This window comes from Aulonocara sp. 'chitande type north' Nkhata Bay, linkage group LG17 (assembly GCF_057382095.1).
Source record: "Aulonocara sp. 'chitande type north' Nkhata Bay isolate Kocher_YH1m ecotype deep benthic linkage group LG17, A_spYH_male_GT1.1, whole genome shotgun sequence".
NCBI lineage: Eukaryota > Metazoa > Chordata > Actinopteri > Cichliformes > Cichlidae > Aulonocara > Aulonocara sp. 'chitande type north' Nkhata Bay.
In genome coordinates, this window is record NC_141360.1 from 32,048,508 (window position 1) to 32,070,868 (window position 22,361).

A 22,361-nucleotide genomic window follows, 5' to 3' on the forward strand; every position below is an offset into this window, starting at 1 on the left:
GTTAAAGGCCTGAAAATCTCTCAGTGAGCTCCTGACAACCAAGGTCACTGGTTGGCAAGTGGTCACCGGGAGCTGCTTTGGTTGCTATCAAATTGCCATACTCATTCGTAGTATCGTGTATGGAAGACATCTTTTTTGGATGTACAATTTTGGTCCACTGAAGGGGTTGTTTTGTTTCTTTTTTTCTACGTCTAATGAACGTCTAGTGTTGATGTCCGTAGGAACTCTAAGTACGGGTTATTTATAATCCAAATGCGCTCATTGTGGACGTCTTTTCAATGTCAAACCTAGACTCATTTTAGATGTAGTTTTTATGATGCTTCTATAGGCTCTGTTGTCCAATATTTCCAGAAGGTGGAGGACACGTTTTCTTTACAGAAACAGATATCTCAGTGGCGGCGCAGGCTCTTGACGCTAAAACAAAAGTGAGCAGCTGCACGGTGGATTTCGAGCAGAAATGTCCCCAGCTTCTCGTAGGTAGTTTGCATAATGTGCGTATCAACAAAGACCGTCGAGCAGATAGTCCCGTTCATACACACACACTTGCACAAACTTCTTGTACTTTCTGTCGCAACTTCTCTACGTCCTGCTGAAACACTGTTGAACCATGTGTGAAATAAATAAAGAAATGAAATGAATCACAACCACATTTACAACCGCATTAGCTGGGGAATACACAGATTGCTAGGAAGTCGCTAACTGGTGTTTAGACCTGCGTGACTGAAGCCTTAATCCCATTGTACTCAGATTGTCTATAATTCACTTAAAGGGCACTCACATAACAGCTAAATTGTCAAAATAGTTTTTTTTTAGACCTGTTATAGACAAAATGATCAGTTTTAATAGTCACAAAAACATTACTGATGATATGTATGGAATAATAATAACCTTTTCTCACAAAGAAGCTTGCCCATAAGACATCCTGGTAATCCATGTTGATTGGACAGTTGAAAATTTATGACATGGCATGCTCCAAACAATAGATGAAAGGTGCATAGTTACATCAAACTTCTTCTATCAAAAAAAGAAAAAGAAAAAAGAAAAGTGAAACTGGAAGTTCCAAGAGTGGGAGTTCTTAGAGACTGTCTCTTCTTGCACCTTCTGATTCGTTGATATTATGTTACCAATCCTTGGTAGTTTAGTTGGGTATTTTAGAGGTTCAAGAAAACATTAACAAAGCAAGTGTTGCAACTTGCAGCCATCTTTGATGCCCGTATCTAATGAACAGACAGAATCAGTCACCTTATTTCAGTGATCACTGGTAAAGGTATAGTATAGTCAGATCCAGTAAAAGTTTCTAAAAGGTTTATCAGTTTTTCCCAAAAAAATAATGTTCAGAAAGCTTCCCCCCCCCACAAGCCTTACTTCTATTACACTTGAGCACAGTGCACAACATTAGCGATCAGTGTGTCAAAGTTCCAACTTAAACAGCAGCTCCAGTTGAAATGGCCGTGAACCTCAGTTATATGGATGTGTCAGTAGAACAGCATAATAAGCTAAAATGTTTCCCGTGTTGCGTGTCATTGTTCTAGAATTCTCTGGATTTTCAAAAGACATTGTGGCTTTAGCAGAGCACCACAGAGAGCTACATCAGCACCAATACTGAAAACTGCTCAAACAATATTTCTAATCGAATAAGGCAAAAAAATAAAAATAAATTTACTGTTTAATCGTTCACACTGATTTTCCCAGTGTCTTCAAGTGCAGCAAACTCCAGCTGCTGATGAATACTGAAAGACGGAAAAGCTCTGATCTGATTTAAGCCAGTGAATAGACCTTAGGTGTAGTTTTACTGTTTCCAAGGTCAAGAAGAACCTTATTGAACTTTCAGTGTAGCATTGTTTAATAGATGTTTCTTAAGGCTGAGCAATATTGCCCTTTTTACATTTGTGAGAAATGGCGTGAGGAAGGGCAAGCCTCTTGACAGATGGGTCTTGGAGAGTCATATGCTAGTGCTCATTTGATCTCATGATACCAGCTGCATCATAGGTGGGTTTGTGTGAGTTGTTGGTGGTGTTTTTGTTGTGTATTTTTGGACCTCTGGCTCTGGCTATCAAACCAACACAAGCCTCAACCTGTGAGATACACTGGTGGTTTATTCATGTGACCCTCAGACTTGAACATCAGAAAACACAACACAGGCAGTGCTGTGTTTTCCATGAGGTCCTCAAGGAAATAAAAGTAAAGAGAGTCTGTGTGTGTGATAGATTCTGACTGTACGTTGTGTACCCTGCCTCTTGTCCAATATCTTATTGCCACAACCACTCAGTGCCCAATGTAGTTTGTCAGTCATAGCAATTTGAAAATCAGCCTTGTATGTGCCCACAAATGCTTAAATAAAACCTAAAAAAGACTTTGACTCTGTAGATTTTTCTATTAAAGCAAGAATTGGGACGTGAACACTTGGATTATCTACAGGTCATCAGATCTTTAGGGAAGGAGGAAGAAAGCCCCCAATCCACCCTTTCTGTCTCCATCTCCACAGACTCATGTTCAAATCAAGCGTTAGATGTATCTGTGTTTTTAATGACACGATCACTCACTGCGGAAACTTGAAATGTTTCTATTTGGATTTTTTTCTGTATGGATGGATTCAGCTCTCCGTATATATTCATTTTACTCAGTTTTGATCTGTGTGAATGTGCATGTCCATACTGTATGCCAGTGTGTGCATGCGTGGGTGTGTGCCTGTGCTAGAGGGAGGTCTTTGGCCTGTTTCTATCCAGGTGTGTGTTTTTGGCCCGTGGGGGGATAGAGCAGATGGTCCCTGTTTTTGTTTCAGAGTGTATGAGTGTGTGTGGCTGTAACTGACTGGCTGTCAGTAACGTTTCCCTGACCAAAGATCTGTGCCTAGCAGAGCATCACTGGGGAGTATACGCCTGTTTAAAGCCAGGCTCGGGTGAAGGGAAATTCAGATTGTTTGACTGAGGGGCTGCACAACTCACATACTCAGGGAAACTAATTAAATAATAAAACTAAGGAATGGACTTTTTTTTGTTTACATCTAACTTTTATTGCTAACATTATTCTTTTTATTTTGAATTGATGCCCCAAAGTAAATGCAACAATTTAGATATGACCTTGCAGATAAACATCAGCTTCAAGATAAAACAGCTATATGTAAGTAGAGGGTAAATATTTCTGCATTTTCTGTAAGTATTATTGTTTAATAGTGAAAAGGCAAGGCGCAAGAAAAACAAGTTTCCATTCTTGTGTGCGCTGACTGTATCTGAAGCTGCACTTCTTGTAAGAGATATGGATCGGATGACCAGTGTGGGTGTCCATTGGGTCCACTGACCTGAAGATAACATCACTGGCTTAAAGAGTAGCCAAACAATGAGAAATTCTGAAATTCTATACCGACGAGTATACAGACCAAATTGTTTTAGAGTTTGAAATATACTCTGTATACTAAAGATGGGTGTCAGCACAGGAAAATAACTAAGTCGCTCTAAATAAAAGACTAATAAGATATGGAAACATCCTCCAGACTGAAGCACTGATTTGTTGGATGGTGTGAAAGAGAAAGTTTTCACAGGTCTCTGCAGAGTCCTGTGAAAAATCCACTCCATGATTCAGTAGCTTGTGGAATAACCTTTAGGAACAGTAACTTGAAGTAATCGTTTTCTGCATGACTTCATCATTCTCTGTTGTGGAGGAATTTCGGCCCGTTCTTTACACCAGAAACAGCGTTTCAGTTGCTTTTTGGGCGATTGCAACACCTTAATTCTTTTCTTTTTTTCATCTTCGGATCTCACATTTTTTTCTCTTTTCATCAGCCACAGTGTTGTAGATTCGCCGCTGTTTCTAGGATCGTCACCAACATCGCCAAAAAACATATTCGAGGGCTCTTTTGTAGTGAAACAAACTTATAGAAGCTGTGAACATGCTGTTAAGTTGGGAATTTTAACACAAGAGTCTGCATTTACTCACTTTTACCATTTTCCACCCCTAGACATTGGTGCTCAGTCTGTAACTTAGTCCACTCGATTCATAATTAGTGGGTTTCACATACTACATACAGTTTTGAAACCCTGGAAGCTTATAGCCTTCATGAAAGGAAGTTTGAAATTTCAGAAACCTGAAAGACATTTATCACAAACATGTGAGCCCAGGCTCATAAATCATGTTCAAAATATTTGGGATTACTCCTTTAAATTGATTACACAGGCGAGTGCAGCCAGGATGGCGTGTTTCATTTTTAGCACCACAATAAAAAAATTTAAAAGAACTGTTTGATGTGACTGACTGATCAATTTTAGTAAGTTATTTTTTATCCAACACACACTCGCACGCACAATTACCACTGTAACTGATCTCTTTATTGAGGCTTTAATAGAAATACAGACTGCTGGAAATTTATTCATCATCTTTTTTAAACACGATTTTTTTCTTGGCATCTTATTGCATAATTAAATTGAATTAAATGAAACAAACAAGCAAACAAACAAAAAAAATGTAACTGACTGAAATGAACAGAGGCAAAGCAAAGCTTGTTCCAAATATGAAGTCAGCTGATTGAATGTTATCTGATGCTGCACAGCTCTAGGACACAGTGTTTGATATGGTGCACGGTGTGATTAAGAACAAGGCATAACGGGTGGTGGAGAGACAAAGCAGCCTTTGTAGAAAAAGAAATCAGCCTTAATTTTTTTTGCTGTGAGTGTGCATATACTGTAGCTCAGTGTAATACTCTTGCCAGTAAGGTCGTCCTTTAACCTGCTGTTAATTTATGCTGACATCTGTGGCAGCTTTACGCCTGGCTGCTAAGTGTGCCTTAAGTGTCTTTGTGGACACAGTTTTGTGGCCACTGCTGCAGTGCAAATGCTGCAGCAATGACTGTCTGAAATAGTCAAGCTTCCATCTAGAAACTCAAGAGGCATTTTCAGTCACATTTTGTCTTGTTAGCAGATTAACATAAAAAAAAGTCATTCAAAATAAAAACAAGTAACGAAACCTTTGCTATGACCGGCAAATGTTGTGCAATTTATTTCACATCAGATCGCTTTTGTATTTGCTAGCTACACTCAGAGATGTGATTACCCAGCTACTGTGCTGAACCAAACCACAGCCTAGTAAAAATCGTATTCCTTTGTGCCTTAAGTGCAGCTTGTCTTTGTCCAGTAATCAAGTCTCTTCATCTCTTTTCTTTTTAGGTGATCCCATCATCCAAGCCCTTGTTGACTGCCTCGCTTGCTTTATCCAGAGGGATGCCCTATTGATTCCTACTTTCTAACAAAGCCCATGGATTACAGCAAGGGTGTTGAAAAGGCCTTGATCACAGCTGCATCACCACTATGACATATTTCAAGTCAAAAAGAGCCCAAGTTGAAGACTGACTGATTTTCTTTTTGTGGGGGACATCCATCTAACTTTTTTTTTTTTTTTTTAATTTTGAGCATGTTTTTCTTTGATTAAGTTGATTTACTTGTTCGATCACACACATCTCTGTAGTGCACGCCACTCTTCCTGTCACCATGTACGGCAGTTCCCGTTCCGTCTCAAAGCTGGATGTTGTTGGATCCAATGGGAACGGGTCAGCATCTGGGAGTCCCGGTCGCTCCCCACGCCTGTCTCGCTCCCCACGTTTAGGACACCGGCGAAACAGCAGCAGCAGCTCCACTGGAGGACTTACAGGCACTGGTAAAACCTTATCCATGGAGAATATTCAGTCTATTAATGCTGCCTATGCAACTGGTGCCATGTACTTCACTGACACAGCTGAAGACCCGGTCGGCGTTGGGAGTCTGAGCAGTGGGTTGAATCCCTCGCTGCCCAAAAGCACCATGACCCTGGGGAGGGCTGGGGCCAGGGTCCCCTATGGGGTCAGAGCGGCTGTAATGGGGAGTAGTCCTAATATAAACTCTGGAGGAGGAGGAGGAGGAGGAGGTGGAAGTGGAGCGCTTGTACCCAGTGATGCAATAGCGTTTGGTGGGGAAATGCAAAACCAGTCTCCACAGGCGGCTACTGTGCCTCACTCTATGAGACAGGTAAAGTGCTGAATTTTCTTATTTTCAGGACAGAAATTTGTATATAGCATATATGACATACCTAAAGTGTGGTAGAAGGGAAAACATTTTCAAAAGGTGCTGTATTATGTAAATACCCAATGGTGATTTTTCTAGTTCAGCTTTTTGGTTTTGAGATGTCAAAATTCACTTTTCTCTCAATTTAAGCAAAATACAGAAATCTGAAACAAGCATTAAAAAAGAGAGAAGTGTCGGTGATAAATCTCAAACTCATTTTACATCATGAGCCACATGGGACCACTTTGGTCTTAACTGACCAGTTAGACTCCTTTTTCTGTCAGAGTAAAGAAGTATAGAAAAATTTTAATATCAAAAAGAAATTTCAGCAATAAATGTCAGTTTTTCTGCATAGAAAAGAAATGCTGCTTTGAGCTTAAATTGTAAAATTATAGAAAAAGTTGTGCTAACTCACTGTGCTGACTGTCCTGCAATTATAAAATGGATAATTTTTGTTAATTGATAGAATGCCCTCTTTTTTTTTTGCTATCCTACTGCAGTAATCATGGATTTCATTAGTAAATAGTGAATAAACAGGACCCTCCTGTCATTTAATTGTTTATCTGTTACTTATTTACTTTGGTGTAGTATGAAGTGCCATGAGGAAGGTCCGTATCAGTAAGAAAAGCTGTAAAACTAATGAAAATACAGTTAAAAAGTCTAAAATTTATGCGCTTCTTCAAAAGCATTTTCCAAAGCAATCCAGTTGGGCACTTTGGAGTTTTAGGCTGATCAATTATGGCCCTGTGCCTCATGTTTAACACCCGTGGTCTAGATGCAGCATGTGGGATTTTTGAGTTGAATGGTTAATTTTTCCTCTTAAGTCCGCCCTACACCAAATGAAACAACAAAAGTGTGGGCATTCACACAGTGTGTTTAAATAGACTAAGGTCTGCCGTCCTACTCCCTCTGCACTATTAGTCATAACCTGCTAGCTCATCTCTGAAGAGTTAGCTCGCCTCCTCCACTTGTTTCTTATTTCTTTAAAAAAGCAGCAAAAATAAAATTTATCTCTTCAGCTGTAATTACTGTTACAGGGTTTTCTATTCTGCATTTCACACGCATATGTTCCATACTATTACACCATCACCATCATCCTGAACCATTGATACAAAGCATGCCCACATACCTAAATGCAAAGTCGCTGCCATATGATTGGCTGATTAGATATACAAGCAGTTAAACACATGCACCTAATGAAGGGGCTGATGGGTGTATATCTCGAATACCCTGTTCTGATCTTCTAGCGATTAATTATTTGCCTTGTTAGACTTTAAAGGCAGTAACTCTCCCAAATGGCTGCGCATGTTTGTTTTTTCAGATTTGTGTGGAATTTCAGCGTCAGCTGTTGCTTTTGCACAGAGTGCTTCATGTTCAGTGTTGTCGTCCAAGATCACTTCACAAACTGCGAGCAGTGGCAGCTTCAAACAGAAAAAATGAAAATGATACGGATGAGCAGAAACTTTTAACATTAATGGTGAAAAACATAGTGGACTAATACTGTTTGTGTGTGTGTGTGTGTGTGTGTGTTCTCAGGTGAGAGAAGGTGCAATGTCAGACCTTCAGACTCAGTTGAGAGAAGTGCTGAGGGAGAACGAACTGCTGCGCAGAGACGTAAGAACACTTGTACTCGTACACCCACGGCTATGAAGATAAATTCATTTATAATGCAACATATGATATCTTCTGTTTGTTTCATTGTGACCTCCTGTGGGAATTGCTGTTGTAAGATTATAGCTATAAGGAGAATTTACTTATGCAAACAAATAAACACATTTATTAACATGAAGTCACTGTGCTTGATTTTGTATTCCAACAGCTAGAGGCCAAAGAGTCCAAGTTGAGTTCTTCTATGAACTCCATTAAGACGTTCTGGAGTCCAGAGCTGAAGAAAGAGAGAGCGCTGAGGAAGGATGAGGCCACAAAGATGGCTGTCTGGAAGGAACAGTACAGAGTCGTACAGGAAGAGACACAGGTAGGGAAATGATGTGTGCGTCTGTGTGTGCTTGTTTATGTCTCTGTGTGTTTCTGTGTTGCAAAATCTAATACAGTGATTCATTGTTTATATCCCTGAACTGTCTTAGCTCACTGCTCAGCTGAAGAACAAATTAAGACATGGACAGAGCAGTATGTCAACTTTAATATCCTGTTTAGACTTCAGTTATTTCCCCCATCATTTCAGCTCATCCTGGATTTGTAGAAAGTCTTTATAGCTGTTGCTTTAGACAGCTTTTAGCCTCAACTAGCTCTGGCATAGCTCTTCCTCTCAATTTAGCCCCATTTTTTAAATGCAAAAATGCTAAAGAAATGATATCCTGATAATTTTTCTGGACTGTTCTGGTGGATTTGTCTTGCTGCTGCAAGGCATCAGCAAAGATGAGTAAACAGATGAAATAGGCTGCTTGGTTGGGGACTCCCAGCTGTCTGTTGTTGCTGAAGCCATCTGGATAAGAAAGCGATGCAGCAGGCTGAAATATTACACAAGTGATGACACGCAGACATGTGCACTTGCAGTCACTCACACTAAGTAACACAGCATGGAAGATGCTAGCAGCAAAGGGCCAGCAGTTTAGAGGTACTTCACAACGTGACTAACTGAGAAGATACGAAGACGCAGTTTCCCTTGTTGCCTTCTCCCTTTCTCGCTCTCTCACTTTCTTAAGCTTTGGAAGCGTTTGTTGCACTTAAGGGAACACAATGTGTTGTTGTCAACTCACTTAATATTTTTACTTTACCTATCTCTGTCGGCTTTACTCCACAGGAAGAGGAGGTGAACTCAAAGGGAAAGGAGAAACTAGCACAAGCATAAATGACGACGCTAAGCAATGACTCTAAACTGAACTGAAAACAGAGTAGTGAAAATAAATAGGACAAATAATGCAAAATTGATTTTTTTTTCTTTTGTTGTTTATTTATCTTGATACTCTTGTCCAATTCAGTGCATTTATAGACTTGCATGTCCAAGCCCAGTGTAAAAAAAAGAAAAATATGTAAATAAAAAATAAAAACAGAATGCAATGATTTTCAAATCTTATAACAGAAGCTGTCAGCTGATTTTAATTCGATGGGAGCAACATGTGTCAAAGATATGAGCAATGGAACAAAAAAATATATGGCAAAAGAAGCAGCGGTAAGAACATTTTGAAACTAATTATGTTAAATGGCAATAGATAGAATGCAATTATCTGGAATAAAATGCATCTGTAATTTCAGAATAATGTTCCTCATCTTAGAATTGCCACGACTATGAATAATTGAAAATCTAGAGAAATCTCTGTGCGCAGGGACGGAGGACAATACTTAATTTTGTATGCCTGTGGCATTCAGGCCCTCAGATAGCACTGGATGAAATAACAGCCATGATTCTGATGGGGAGACCACTGCACAGGGTCAGGAAGACTTTTAGAAATCACCGTAAGTGAACATAGTTCACCGTGCCATCTACAAATATAGGTCATGCAAACAAAGTAGCAGCCAAGTGTGGATGTGACGGAAACACTGCTCTCTGGGTCAAAGCTCATTTAAAATGGACTGAGGCAAAGTAGTCAGACAAATAAAAATGTGAAATACATTTAGGAAAAAATGGACATTGCATCCTATGAGGTAAAAAGGAGCGACACCATCTGGCTTCTTATACGATACAATTTTATTTATATATCACGTTTAAAGCCAGGGGGTACACCAAAGTGCTTCACAGTAAAAATAACAGTAAATGATTACACTAAACAGTAAGTCATTAAAACAAGGTAAAATAGAGAAAGTAGAGAACACAAACAAACAGCATTAGTAAGTAGAGATAGGGAGAGATCATGATTATCCAGAGAAATGAGTAGCGATACAGCAATTAATGAGCGGTGAGAATTAGTTGGAAAAGCCAAGTTTTCAAGCTTTTCAAGGATTGAATGGAGTCAGAGGCACAAATGGTAGCAGGAAGACTATTCCAGAGGTTTGGTGCTATAGAGGCAAAAGCACGATCACTCCTAGTCTTCAGGCAGTGCCTGGGCTGGGCCAGAAGTAACTGACCGGAAGATCGTAAAGAACGGCTGGGAGTATAGAGACTGAGGAGGTCGGTGAGATAGTCAGAGGCAAGGTTGTTTAGGCATTTGAAAGTAAGCAACAGAACTTTAAAATCAATACGAAATGTAATAGGCAGCCAATGTAAGTCAGAGAGCACTGGAGTAATAGAGACAAACTTTCTAGTTCCGGTTAGGAGACGAGCTGCAGTATTCTGAACGAGCTGTAATCTTTGGAGGTGAGCAAGTTGGAGTCCAGAGTAGAGCGAGTTACAATAATCGAATCTGGAATTCACAAAGGCCTGTATCACTTTTTCAAGATCAGATATTAAGTGTTTGACCTTTGAAATTTGGCGCAATTGGAAGAAGCCAGATTTAACCACTGAGGAAACCTGTTTATCCAGCTTAAATGAACTATCCAGACAAACACTTAGATTACTTACAGTATCTGTAAGAAAGCCAGCAAAGGGACCAAATCGGGCAGCTAGCTGGTCTCGTGGAGTGTGACTATCAAACACCATAATCTCAGTTTTCTTCTCATTTAAAATGAGAGAAAGGGCTGACAGCTGCTCTGTAACCTCTTTCAAGCAGTCAGACAAACGATTCAATGAAGCTGGCAGGTCATTAGACAATTGGAAATAGATTTGAATGTTGTCAGCGTTATAGCACTCGTTTCTCTAATGGTATGGGGGACTATGGGTGCTGAAGAGAATATACACATTTTAGAGCAACATGTGCCATCCAGATGATGTCTTTTAACTGAAATCCTTGCAAATTTCAGTAAGACAACGCTAAACTGCGTACTGTATCCAATACAACGATATGGCTTTGTAGTAGAAGAGTCCGAGTGCTGAACTGGCCTGCATTCATCCCAGACCTTTCACCAGCTGAAAACATTTGGCCTATCATGAAACGAAACACAGGTTAAAGAAGACGAAGGACTGTTGAGCAGCTAGAATCAAGAATAGGACAACATTCCCAAATGTCCAGCAACTCTGTCCAGCACCTGGAGCCCATTCTTCGTACGTCGCTTACTACATCCAAGATCAAATGACACATCCAAGACCAAATCATCGCGCTAACCGTGAGCTCGCTAATCCGGTTCTCCGAACACACCTGCTGTTGACGATTAGTACAGCTGGATGAAGTAATGTGAGATCACTGGGTGTCGTAACAGGGGCTACGCATCGATAGTAGAAACATTGATCGGCAACCCTTTGATTGGTCGGCGAAAATGTCGAAGGAGCGCGTTCGGTATTTTTCGGCAGCAGAGCAAGAACTCTTGAGTGAGGGATTTCAGGAGTTTCAGAGTTTAATCAGAACGCAAGGGAACACTGCAAAGGCTGCTAAAGCAAGGAGAGAGGGCTGGCAGAAAGTTGCTGACAAATTAAACTCGTAAGTAATTTCATATCACACTATATTATCCAATATTATATTACATTATATTATATTATAATATGTTATATTATATCCCCTTTCACATTAGAGCCACAACAGGACCCACTAGAACATGGGAACAAGTAAAAGTGAAATATAAGAATATTCTACAGAATGGTAACATTTATCACTTATATTGCTTGTCGTCTCTTGGAAAGAGACCCTGGAATACTCTGTTTGTTTGTTCATAACAGCAACCAAGAAAAGGGCAGAGCAGAAGAAGACAGGTGGTGGTCCTGCACCCCCTCGTCAACAAGTTGGTTAAGTGAATAATACCCTCACGGGAAAATCAATATCTCTCAATGAGCACACTGTCGCGCTGAGCTAAAGGATCCTGTCTATCCCGCAATATATGCTGAATTCTGAAAACTCTCCTTATCAATCTTGCACCTTCCGCAATGGGCTGCTCGCGTAAACGGACAGGACATGGCTGCGACAGGCTTCCCAAATCCACCTTCGCTTTTATAGCCGTGGTCTCCCATCTTGATTACACGAAGTAATTTACAATTACTACTCTGAAATATGAATTACATCTGTAATAATCACATACATGTAATAGAATGTTAATAGTACATTTCCCTTTTTTAGGAAATGACCTGTATGTATCTGTGTGACATCAATAAAAGGATCAGGTGCTGCATTATCTTTAGTTACATTGATGTTATTTATTTATGGTGAAACAGTGGTGGAATATTGCTGTTGCTTTCGTATAAATGAAGCGGACATACCTGCGTGGCCGCGATCTAATCCTGTTTACATAAAGTAAACCTGCTCCCGAGCAGGTTTACGCTTACGGCTCTGTTGCTACGACAGCAAGTCCCGGATGAGCTTCGGGGAACCGAACGATCCAGGATCACGCGAAATCGTCAACAATCAAATCCAGCTAACTTACTTAGCGAGGTACGAAGAACGGGCCCCTGGTCTCCTCAGTTTTCAGATGTTTGCAGACTGTTACGAACTTTTTGAGATGTGCTGCTTCAATAACGTTGCTTCAAGATGATCTTATTTGTTCCTTATAATGGTACATTTTCCAGGTTATATATGTTTTTGTGTTCAATTATTAACAGATTAAGGGGTTATGAGATTTATAAATTGTTGCATTCTGTTGTTTGTTTACATTTTATGTAGAATCCAATGTTTTGGAATTGGGGTTGTATTTGTTGGAAGAAGGTGATGGTATGTCTAGGTGGAGTTAAACGGTGTCTTATGATGTTTTTAAGTGTAAATGAGTCATTCCAGGATTTGGTGGTGGCAGCAGACACCTAAAGCTTCTAAAGATTGTTGCAGCCGTACTTAATGTGAAGACAAGGCTTTATGCTTGATTGGCGAGCTAACAGATGATGTCACATTTCTGTCAGAGTGGTGTCACCAGTTCCTATAACATTTTACACATAAACCTGAACTGATCGTGTCATCCACTTTTGCTGATACAACCATGTCACTGGCCCATGTACTAGTTTGTCACATTGGCAATTTAACACCTGCTCTGATCTCTGCATGCGTGTGTGTTTGTGTGTGTGTGTGTGACAGGCTTTGATGTTTAAATGCGGAAAAAAAGTGGGAAAGGATTTCAGGTTGTGAAATTACATCACCAAATATTAAATCAGTGTAAGAGAAATTGCAGCCAGTTTCACAGGTGTTGGAACATGCGCGGTGTCTGCGTGGCTCCTGATATGCTGAGTTCAGATGTGTGTTTTGCGTGTCCGCATTAATTCAAAGTGGTTCAGTGTGTGAGAATAGATCAAACAAAGGAGCACATGATAAGTTGATTAATCTATCATGTACCTGGCCAGCTGCCAGCCATACACTAATCCTCAGCTGCCTTCACACACACACACACATGCACACACTGCTTTGTGCGTGTGCATGTGTGTGACTGTGCTGTGCCATAACAGTGAGTGAATGCACATGCCAAGGCATGATCTCTCTTATTGGAAAATATGTTCTGTACGCTCACCCCCCCTCTCCTTTCACTTTCATTCCCATTCTTTCCTCCAGATAAATCACACCCATTTAACACAATCCGTTTCACTGCCTGCTCTCGCCGTCCTGCCACTTTCTCTTTTTCTGTCTAATTCTTTCAGTGTTTTCTGGCTTTTTGTTTTCCTCCCACTCCCATTTTTCTCCCCTCTTAGTCATTCTCCTTCTCTTCTATTTCTGTCATCACATGCTAAGTCAGCTTTCACATTCTCTTTCCACCCTCCCTCCTGCCGCTCTCTGTCTTCGCCATCATCTTCGCGTTAGAAATCAAATTAAGTTACCTCCCAGTAATTTTGGGATATGTGAGTTCGGAGACGCACGCACACACATGCACAGTGGCTCACGCCCCTGCTGAGGAATGCTCATCTCTTCTCCACCCTCTGTCTTTCCTTTCCCTCCTTTCCTCCTTACTTATTCACCTCCTCCTACATGCTCAGCCTACTATCTTTACCTCTGTTCCACCAGTTTCTTTCTTTATCTTTTCCTCTTTTTTTCTCTCCGGACTTCCTTGTGTCTTTCCTTTCCTCACAAGTACATTCAGTGTCTCATTGTAAAAGCCAGGAAGACAGGCAGCCTTGATCTCATATGTATAGAGGCAAGATCCAATTAATAATATAGCTTGAACATATATATTTTGAACATGTGTACTTTATTTAGTCTTAAATCATGCAAAACTTCACATCTCATTTAATTCGATGAGTATTTTTACTGCTTTCTTAAATTAAATTGACTTATGATTGGAAAAAAATAGAGCAAAAATACAAAAAAATAAGCAAAAATCTTTTTAATAGTCTTCACTGAGGCTTTTTGTGTGATGATGGACTTAAAGGGGTTCGTTTAGTGTGGCATTCTTAAAGATTGTTGAAGTTAGGATTTTATTAGTATAATATGAATACCGATGCTCTTGGTACTAGGGCTGTCGAGATGCCAATAACAGTAGAAATACACGATTCTTGGTAGTCAGTTCAATACCAGAACAAAATGCTTATCCTGTGTTCTTAAGCATAAACCCTGCTATTATGCCTAGCACCTGTGGCTAAGCTAGCAATGGCTACTCAGCAAAAAGTGCTTAAACCAGCATGACTCTCCTGTAATGAGGTAAATCTTTCAAAGACTGTTTTCCTGTCTAGCGATTGAGAAACACACAGCAATGTTAAACAAACTCGCCTAAAACCGGAAGTCAACGATGTTATAGGAGGGATAAAACTTTGTTTGTCCTGGCTTCTATCTGTACCTTGGTTCTGGTACAGGTACCAATTTAGTACGGGTTCTCAACACCAATCCCTAGTCGCTCCAGAGCTCTGACAAACTCACAGAGGTTTTATGTGTCTTTCAGATGAAAACAAAAACAAATAATTTGGGCAAATACAGGAAATTTGCCAGGTTCTCAGTTGAATCAAATGAGAGGCTTTTGTAAATGGCCTGTATTTATATAGCGCTTTACTAGTCCCTAAGGACCCCAAAGCGCTTTACATATCCAGTCATCCACCCATTCACACACACACACACACACTGACATGACACATTTTGTGTCATGTCCATGCTGAGGTTTAGATTATTATTCTCCTGCTGTACTCTCATTTGCTTTATATTGTTTAATTTTCTTCTACTTGTTATCAAGTTATTCCTCCGCCTGCTTATTGCCGACTCCCTCTCCATCTCTTCTTCGATAGCCTCACCATTTCACTCCTAGTATGGGACTCCTCACTCTTCACCCGTGGAAAAGAATAGACACACCATAGTCTCACAAATCTATTGATCTGCATACACACGTCCACTCTGTTCAGTGTTGTCTGTCTTACTTCTCACGTTTAGTGCACGGCCTTGCTTCACTTTCTAAAATGTGTTTGAGTGTGCGTGTTTGAGTGCGCTCACCCGATTTGTTCCACCCCTTTGATCACAGTAGGTAAGTACAATGTTTCGTGCAGGAGGAGGGGAGGGTGGGGGAAAAAAAATGATGAAGGAATGTTTGGAACGCACAAGGGAAGCATCACTTTCCCTACTTTCTCCCCATCCTTTCCCTCTCTTTGTTAATTTGTTTCATAAACAAAGCAGTTTTATCTTTTTGTATCTCCTCTCTCCGTCACGCTTCCTTCAGTTTCCTTTAAAAAATATGTGACTTCACACACTCACAATAGCAGTTAGTATTTATGGCGTCCAGCAACTCAGCATCATAGTTTCCATTTGTTGGTGTTCTCTCCCAAAAATAAATCCGTGCACGACAGAAGAAGTAAAAAAAACCAGAGCATGCTGCTATTTGGTCTGCAATCCAACCTAAATAATCAGATTAAAGTGTAATGCGATATGCAGGTTGTGCTACACGTTGTAATTGTTAACAGGTTTTCCTCATTTTAAGTATAGGAGTCTTACTGCCTGTTCTACGCAGTTTGTCCCAGCGTTGAATCACCCCGTCTGAACAATGACCGCTCTGTCTGCCCATTTCTGGAGCTGCTAGATGCAATCTGTCATGTACTGTACTCGCGGCGAGTCATGTGACGTCAGAAGCAACATGTGTGAGAATGTGTGTGAAAGACACTCAGAGAGAGAGAGCGACAGTGTGTCTGTATGAAATAGGAGTTTTCGACCTGCTTGTTTTCTGATAGCAGCCTCATGCATGTGTCAGGAGTGGTTGTGATTATGTAAATGTGTGCATGCATGTGATGCAGACCTGCCATCTTCAGAAGTTTTCTGATGACTCTGCGGTGGTTGGATGCATCAGCAGGGATGATGAGACAGAGTACCGGGCTGTGGTCGACTCCTTTGTCACGTGGTGTGAGCAGAATCATCTGCAGCTCAACGTGGCAAAGACCAAGGAACTGATCGTGGACTTCAGGAAGACCAGGAAACACTTGACGCCTGTTTCAATCCAGGGGGTCAGTGAGGTCCTTCAACATCTGCCAGAAAATGCTGAGGATTTTCTATGAGTCTGTGGTGGCCAGTGCGATCCTCTATGCTGTTGCATGCTGGGGGAGCAGGCTGAGGGTCGCAGATGCCAACAGACTTAATAAACTGATCCGTAAGGCCAGCAATGTTGTGGGGATGGAGCTGGACTCCCTCAAGGTGGTGTCGGAGAGGCGGATGCTGTCCAAGATAAAGACAATGTTGGATAACACCTCCCACCCACTCCATGACATGTTGGTCAGTCACAGGAGCTCGTTCAGTGAGAGACTGAGATTACCGAAAAGCACCACTGAACGACACAGGAAATCATTCCTGCCTGTGGCCATCTCCCTGTACAACGCATCCACTTAACACACTGTTTGCTGCTACAACTACACATGTTTCTTTTCCAAATATTTATTTATAAGTGACTTATGTATGTATGTATGTATATATATGTATATATTGTACTATTCTTAGTTAGCGTATTGTCTGTCTTGTCTTAATGTTGGTTTAAAATGGAGCACTGTAACAAAAAATAATTTCCCCCAGGGATCAATAAAGTATTCTGATTCTGATTCTGATTCTGATGTATGTGCTGTGCTCTCTATATTTATGCGGGGTGTGTTTGTGTGCATTGTCATTTGAATGTATGCATCTTTTGTTGTGTTTGTTTGCTGGATGTGAAAGAGAGTACCATGAGGGAATCTGTGTCCTTGTTGGCAGGCTTATGTGCACGTCAGTACAATTGGGCTTTTGTGTGCACATGTGTGTGTGTGTCTGTATTTGTGTGTCTGCGGAGGCACAAAATGTGTATTGTTGTGTATTTGTATTTGCATATGGGTTAAGCGTGTATACAAATCACGCACATAGACACAGACTTGCAGGTGCATATCTTGCAGAGAACGTCTACGTACTCTGTACTTACTATTTTTATTTTGTGCATATGTCTCTACTTGCATGCAAAAATTTGTGGATTTTAAAGAATTGGAAGGCACATGTCAGTGTTGTGATGTTTGTGGGATTGTGGGAGTGTGCATGCACGCTCACCCATGCGTGTCCTTTTGTTTTGGCTGCCAATCGCTTTTGTACTGCTGCACTGTTTTCATTCTTTTCAGTTATTTAGCTTCATAGTTAAGGTGCTGATGGGAAATAAAACTCTGTGTGTGTGTGTGTGTGTGTGTGTGTGTGTGTGTGTGTGTGAGTGTGTGTGAGTGTCACTGTAGAGAGGCAGAAAGTGTTTTTCTCCCATCATAATATATGAATTTGTTGGCATTCCTCTTCCTTCAATTCATTTAAAGTTGTCTACGCATTGCATGTACTGCATATTGGTCTAACTTGAAGCCATAGGTGCTGTTTTCTGTTTATTTTTGGAGAAATGAATCTGTGAAAGTGTGAATGAGGCTGGATAAGTAAGAGGGTAATTCAAACAGGCAGTTGTGCACAGTTCCCGACACACCTGGGTGACATTTTCCCTTCAGGTGGAGGAATAGAGGAGATAAACACAGAGGAGAAACAGAGAAGATAGTCTTTCTTTCGTGTTTCTTCTGTCATTTTTCCTTTTCTCTTTTGCCCTGAGCAGCAAAGTTGGATAGATAGAAACACAAACTGGCACTTGAGTGTATTTTCCACTTCATGAACATGGCAGTAAATCAGGCCTTCAGGTTAATGTGTAAATGGATGGTGCCACCAGAGCCGAGGTCTCTTCCCTCACTGCGGTGGAAATGTTTTTCTGAATCATCAATAAAATACATTTATGAATTGAGAGATCACTAAATAGAGAACAAGGCACAGTTTGAATTAAAGGTAAAACATCAAACTAAGAGAAATCCTTTGGACTTTAGCTTCTGTGCTGACTGATTCAAAACTTATGTTGTAATCATTCCTCAGCACTTAATGTTATTACACCTAGATTTAAGTTTTAATTTCATTACGCCGAGCTGGCACTAAGATTGTCCTCATAAGCTCAAATGAGTTCAAATCCAATAGAATCTGACGTCGTCAATTGTTTCCTGTGTTAGATTTCCATTCACTGCACAGAAAAGAAAAATGTTTCCAGTAAGAGTTTCTGTGCCAGCTGGCTGTGAAAATGCTTCGCCTGGCAATCTGTATGCTGCCGTAGATTTAAAAAAAGACGGGGGTGGATAGTGAAGAATAGATCAGGAAGAGTGGATTGAGTAAAGATGTATAAAATGTAGCGAGTCAGAGGGAGGAAATCACGAGAATGGAGGATAGATCAGCGTGGAAGCAGGGGGGTGAGTGGTGAAAGGAGAGATGAATAGCACAGACAAATTGGGCTTAAGATTGCAGATGAAATGTAGAGAAAGACTGATGGGTGTCGATGTGACCGGAGAGAAAGAAAGACCGGACTTAAAAGTAGGTGATGAAAAAGAATGTCGGGATGTGGAAAAATGAAGGGAAATACATGTGCATGAATAAAAAGTAAAATAAGATGCTATAGAAATAGTTGCACTGTACTACTTTCCTGTCATTACTGGCCCTTGATAAATATTTCTCAATAAACTAGACACCTGAGTCTTAACCACATGTAGCTCTCTGAGATGGGGGGGCAGATAAAACAGAAGAAGAGGAGAAATTACGGAATTATGGAAAGAGTCAAAGAGAAAAAGCAGAGCTTGAAGACAGATTTACTCTGTAAAGATTTTGTCCAGGAGTCCCACCTGCAGCCCTTCAGCCCTGTAATCTCCGGTGTCTCTTTTTCTGTTCGCTGATTCAGTCAGTCAGCTGAGTACAATGGGTAATTCTGTTTGGTTAGAAATAAAAACAGAATTACTTGTTGATAAGCCGATGAAATTTCTTCCTCCTATAATTAGCTTATGGGGCGATTGTGGCTCAAGAGTTGGCAGTTTATCTTGTAATCGGAAGGTTGCCGGTTCGAGCCCCGGCTCCGACAATTTTTGTCGTTGTATCCTTGGGCAAGACACTTCACCCATTGTCTACTGGTGGTGGTGAGAGGGTCTGGTGGCGCCAGTGTCCGGCAGCCTCGCCTCTGTCAGTGCGTCCCAGGGCAGCTGTGGCTACAATGTAGCTTGCTATTACCAGTGTGTGAATGTGTGTGTGAACGGGTAAATGACTGAATGTAGTGTAAAACTTTGGGGTCCATAGGGACTAAGTAAAGCGCTATACAAATACAGGCCATTTATTATTTGGTTACTTTTGGTTTCAGCTCTATTTGTTATGGTAACATTGAACTATAAAGGCAATTTCTGTGATCTGGAAATATCAATACAGCAAAATCGGATGATTGAAGAGGTTATAATGAAGCCAGGGCTTTAACCAGATTAAATCGAGCGTAGCGTTTGTTCAAGCATGACATCAGGTCAAGCTCAGTTGCAATCCCAGAAGATCATCTCAACTCAGTGCTAGCTGATTTCAGTGGATGGCTCAGCTGCTACCCTTCTACACATGCTATTGGTAAACCTCACATAAATCATGGTTTTGGTCATGTTGTGCCCAAATAATAATGTCACCCACGACTCACGCGCATTTATACTCGTATTCGCCTGCATAGTAGGTTTTGCCACTCGTCCAAAATCTCTGCAGTAGTGCTGGTAACGAAATTGAACCGTGATCTGGGAATCTTTGAGCTTCTGCACTGATATGTCATTGAAAAGCCAGTAAAAGCTGCCGGAGTCATATACCCCTGTCTTCAGCCATGCCACCCACATGAGGTTATAAAAATTTATAGGGACACAATCGGCCAAAATTACACCAAAGCATGATTTGTGCCTCTTCTGAGGACATAGTATAAATGTCTCTTTAGCCTGCCAACAGATGTGCATCTGTGAGCTGCTTTGCAACCCACCTCTAGCCCCACTTTTCCTTCCCTGCTGTCTCACAGTCAGTGGCATATCTGATTGGATCCAAAATGCCACAGGGAGAGTGCTACCATGAACTACAAAGAGAGATTATATTTCTACAGTATTAACTACTCTTCACTGGCACTCTATTAAATCCAGAATTAAATTTATAATCCTTCTCCTCACATACAAAGACTTGAATGATCAGACCCATCGTATCTTAAAGACCTTTTAGTACAGTCTTACTTGCAGTCCCTAGAGTTTCTAAAAGCACATTGTGTGGCAGAGCCTTGAGCTGTCAGGCCCGATCAGGCAACCCTGAACCATCCCATAATTATTCTGTTATTGGCTCACGCTGCGGGGGAGACTTCACATGATGCACTAAATTTTTCTTCTCCACTCCTCACTCCCCCATGTGTTTATTTGCCACTACTGCATGTCATTAACTTTTGTGTTCTCTCATCTATAGTTTGTGTTTTGTCCTCGTCTCTCTGCAATCTCCTTTTTTTTCTCTCTTCCCCCTCACCTCCCAACCGGTCATGGCAGAGGGCTGCCCCTCCTTGAGCCTTTTTCCTTTGTTTGGAGGGCTTTTCCTGTTAAAAGGGAATTCTTCCTTTTCATAATCTCCAGGAGAATGCTCAGAGTAGATTGTTGAACTTTTTTTTCTAACATTGCAAAATAAAGCTCCATAACTGTTGTTTTGATTTGGTGCTTTATGAATAAAACTGAATTGAACTGATCATCTGTTCTGCTCCGTTCTCACTGCCTTACGCTTGCCATTTATAGACATAGAAGGGGACATGTGTTGCAGATGGAAATATCAATCTCTTTTTCACTATAGTGGTTGATATTAAAAGCTGTTCATTTGGAAATAAGCACAGCTAGTGTAAATGCAGTAGAATTTCATAATAAAAGCAGTATGTTAAATTGGGTTTCATAGCTGATCTCATAGTTTTCCTTTGGTTTATATTCCAAATAGTTTTGTGCAGTTTAAGGGACTGCATTTAACCATATGTCTGATTTTTTGGGGCGATCGTGGCTCAAGAGTTGGGTGTTCGTCTTGTAATCGGAAGGTTGCCAGTTCGAGCTCCGACACTCTCGGTCGTTGTGTCCTTGGGCAAGATACTTCACCTGTTGCCCACTGGTGGTGGTCAGAGGGCCCGGTGGCGCCAGTGTCCGGCAGCCTCGTCTCTGTCAGTGCGCCCCAGGGTGGCTGTGGCTACACTGTAGCTTGCCATCACCAGTGTGTGGATGATTGTGTATAGTGTAAAGCGCTTTGGGGTCCTTAGGACCAAGTAAAGCGCTATACAAATACAGACCATTTACTATTTTTTGTGTCTTTAATTTAACAAGTACAATATACATTTTGCAGTTTCAAGAACATTATTACAGATGGTCAAAAACTAAGACGTTGCTTCTGGAAGATTTTCTTTAAACACAGTGGGGAGATTGATGCTTGACTGAGACTGAGAGGATCTGTGATACAGGGTCCTTGTGGAGAAGACAGCAGGCAGGGCCAGTAAAGTTTTAAAAAGTCACTTCTCCACATGCAGTGATGATGATATCTTTGTTCTCTATCCTCTCTCCTTCTGTTGTTTGCAGTCTGTGCCTTTTTCCATCCTCTGCATGTGGACTCATGACTCATTATTACTGTTTTTTTTCTATGTGTGTGTGTGTCTGTGTATGCATGCTGTCATTTTGCATGTGCAGGTTTATGTACTTGTGTCAGACGGTCGCACCTTCTACCTTTTGAAGTCAAATAAATAAAACACTATTGCTGCAGTTATCCCAGCATTTGTGTGTCCTCCAATTATTGTGGTGGGAGAATTTTGTGTGTGTGTGTTTTCACACACAAATGCTCATCAGTAACAGATGGTCCCCAAACCTGTGTGTTTATTTAGTGAGGATGGAGAGATAGGTGAGAGAGAGGGATGAAAGGAAGAGGGAATAAAGTAAATACAGAGAGTGATAGCAGGGCACCAAAAAACAGATGGACAGAGAAGAGGACGACAAAGGTGACAAAGTGTGGGCTAGAAAGCACAAGAAGGGTTTATATGCATGTAGAGAGTAAACTGTAACTGAAAAGAGAGCAAGACAAGCGAGAGAGAAAAGGGAGGAGACTTGTACACGCAGGAGTGTTATAAAACTTTAACTTCAACGCAGAGACATGGTGAAACAGCACTCTTTCCCCATGGTTTTCTTTT

At 40.9% G+C, this 22,361-nt stretch overlaps 1 protein-coding gene across 16 annotated transcripts in view; it reads left to right on the plus strand.

Moving 5' to 3' along the window:
* The window catches only part of LOC147310381 (ELKS/Rab6-interacting/CAST family member 1-like), a 151,707-nt gene that overhangs the window by 4,349 nt on the left and 124,997 nt on the right, over positions 1–22,361 (plus strand). For all 16 annotated transcript variants that reach the window (XR_015125809.1, XR_015125810.1, XR_015125812.1 and 13 more), the window contains exons 2-4: positions 5,157–5,990; positions 7,563–7,640; positions 7,846–8,001. Coding sequence is in view for 11 of the 16 variants with exons in the window: in XM_086269781.1 (XP_086125907.1) it covers positions 5,478–5,990; positions 7,563–7,640; positions 7,846–8,001 (747 nt within the window). In the remaining 5 variants the exon portion in view is untranslated. The remainder of the gene's footprint in view (positions 1–5,156; positions 5,991–7,562; positions 7,641–7,845; positions 8,002–22,361) is intronic.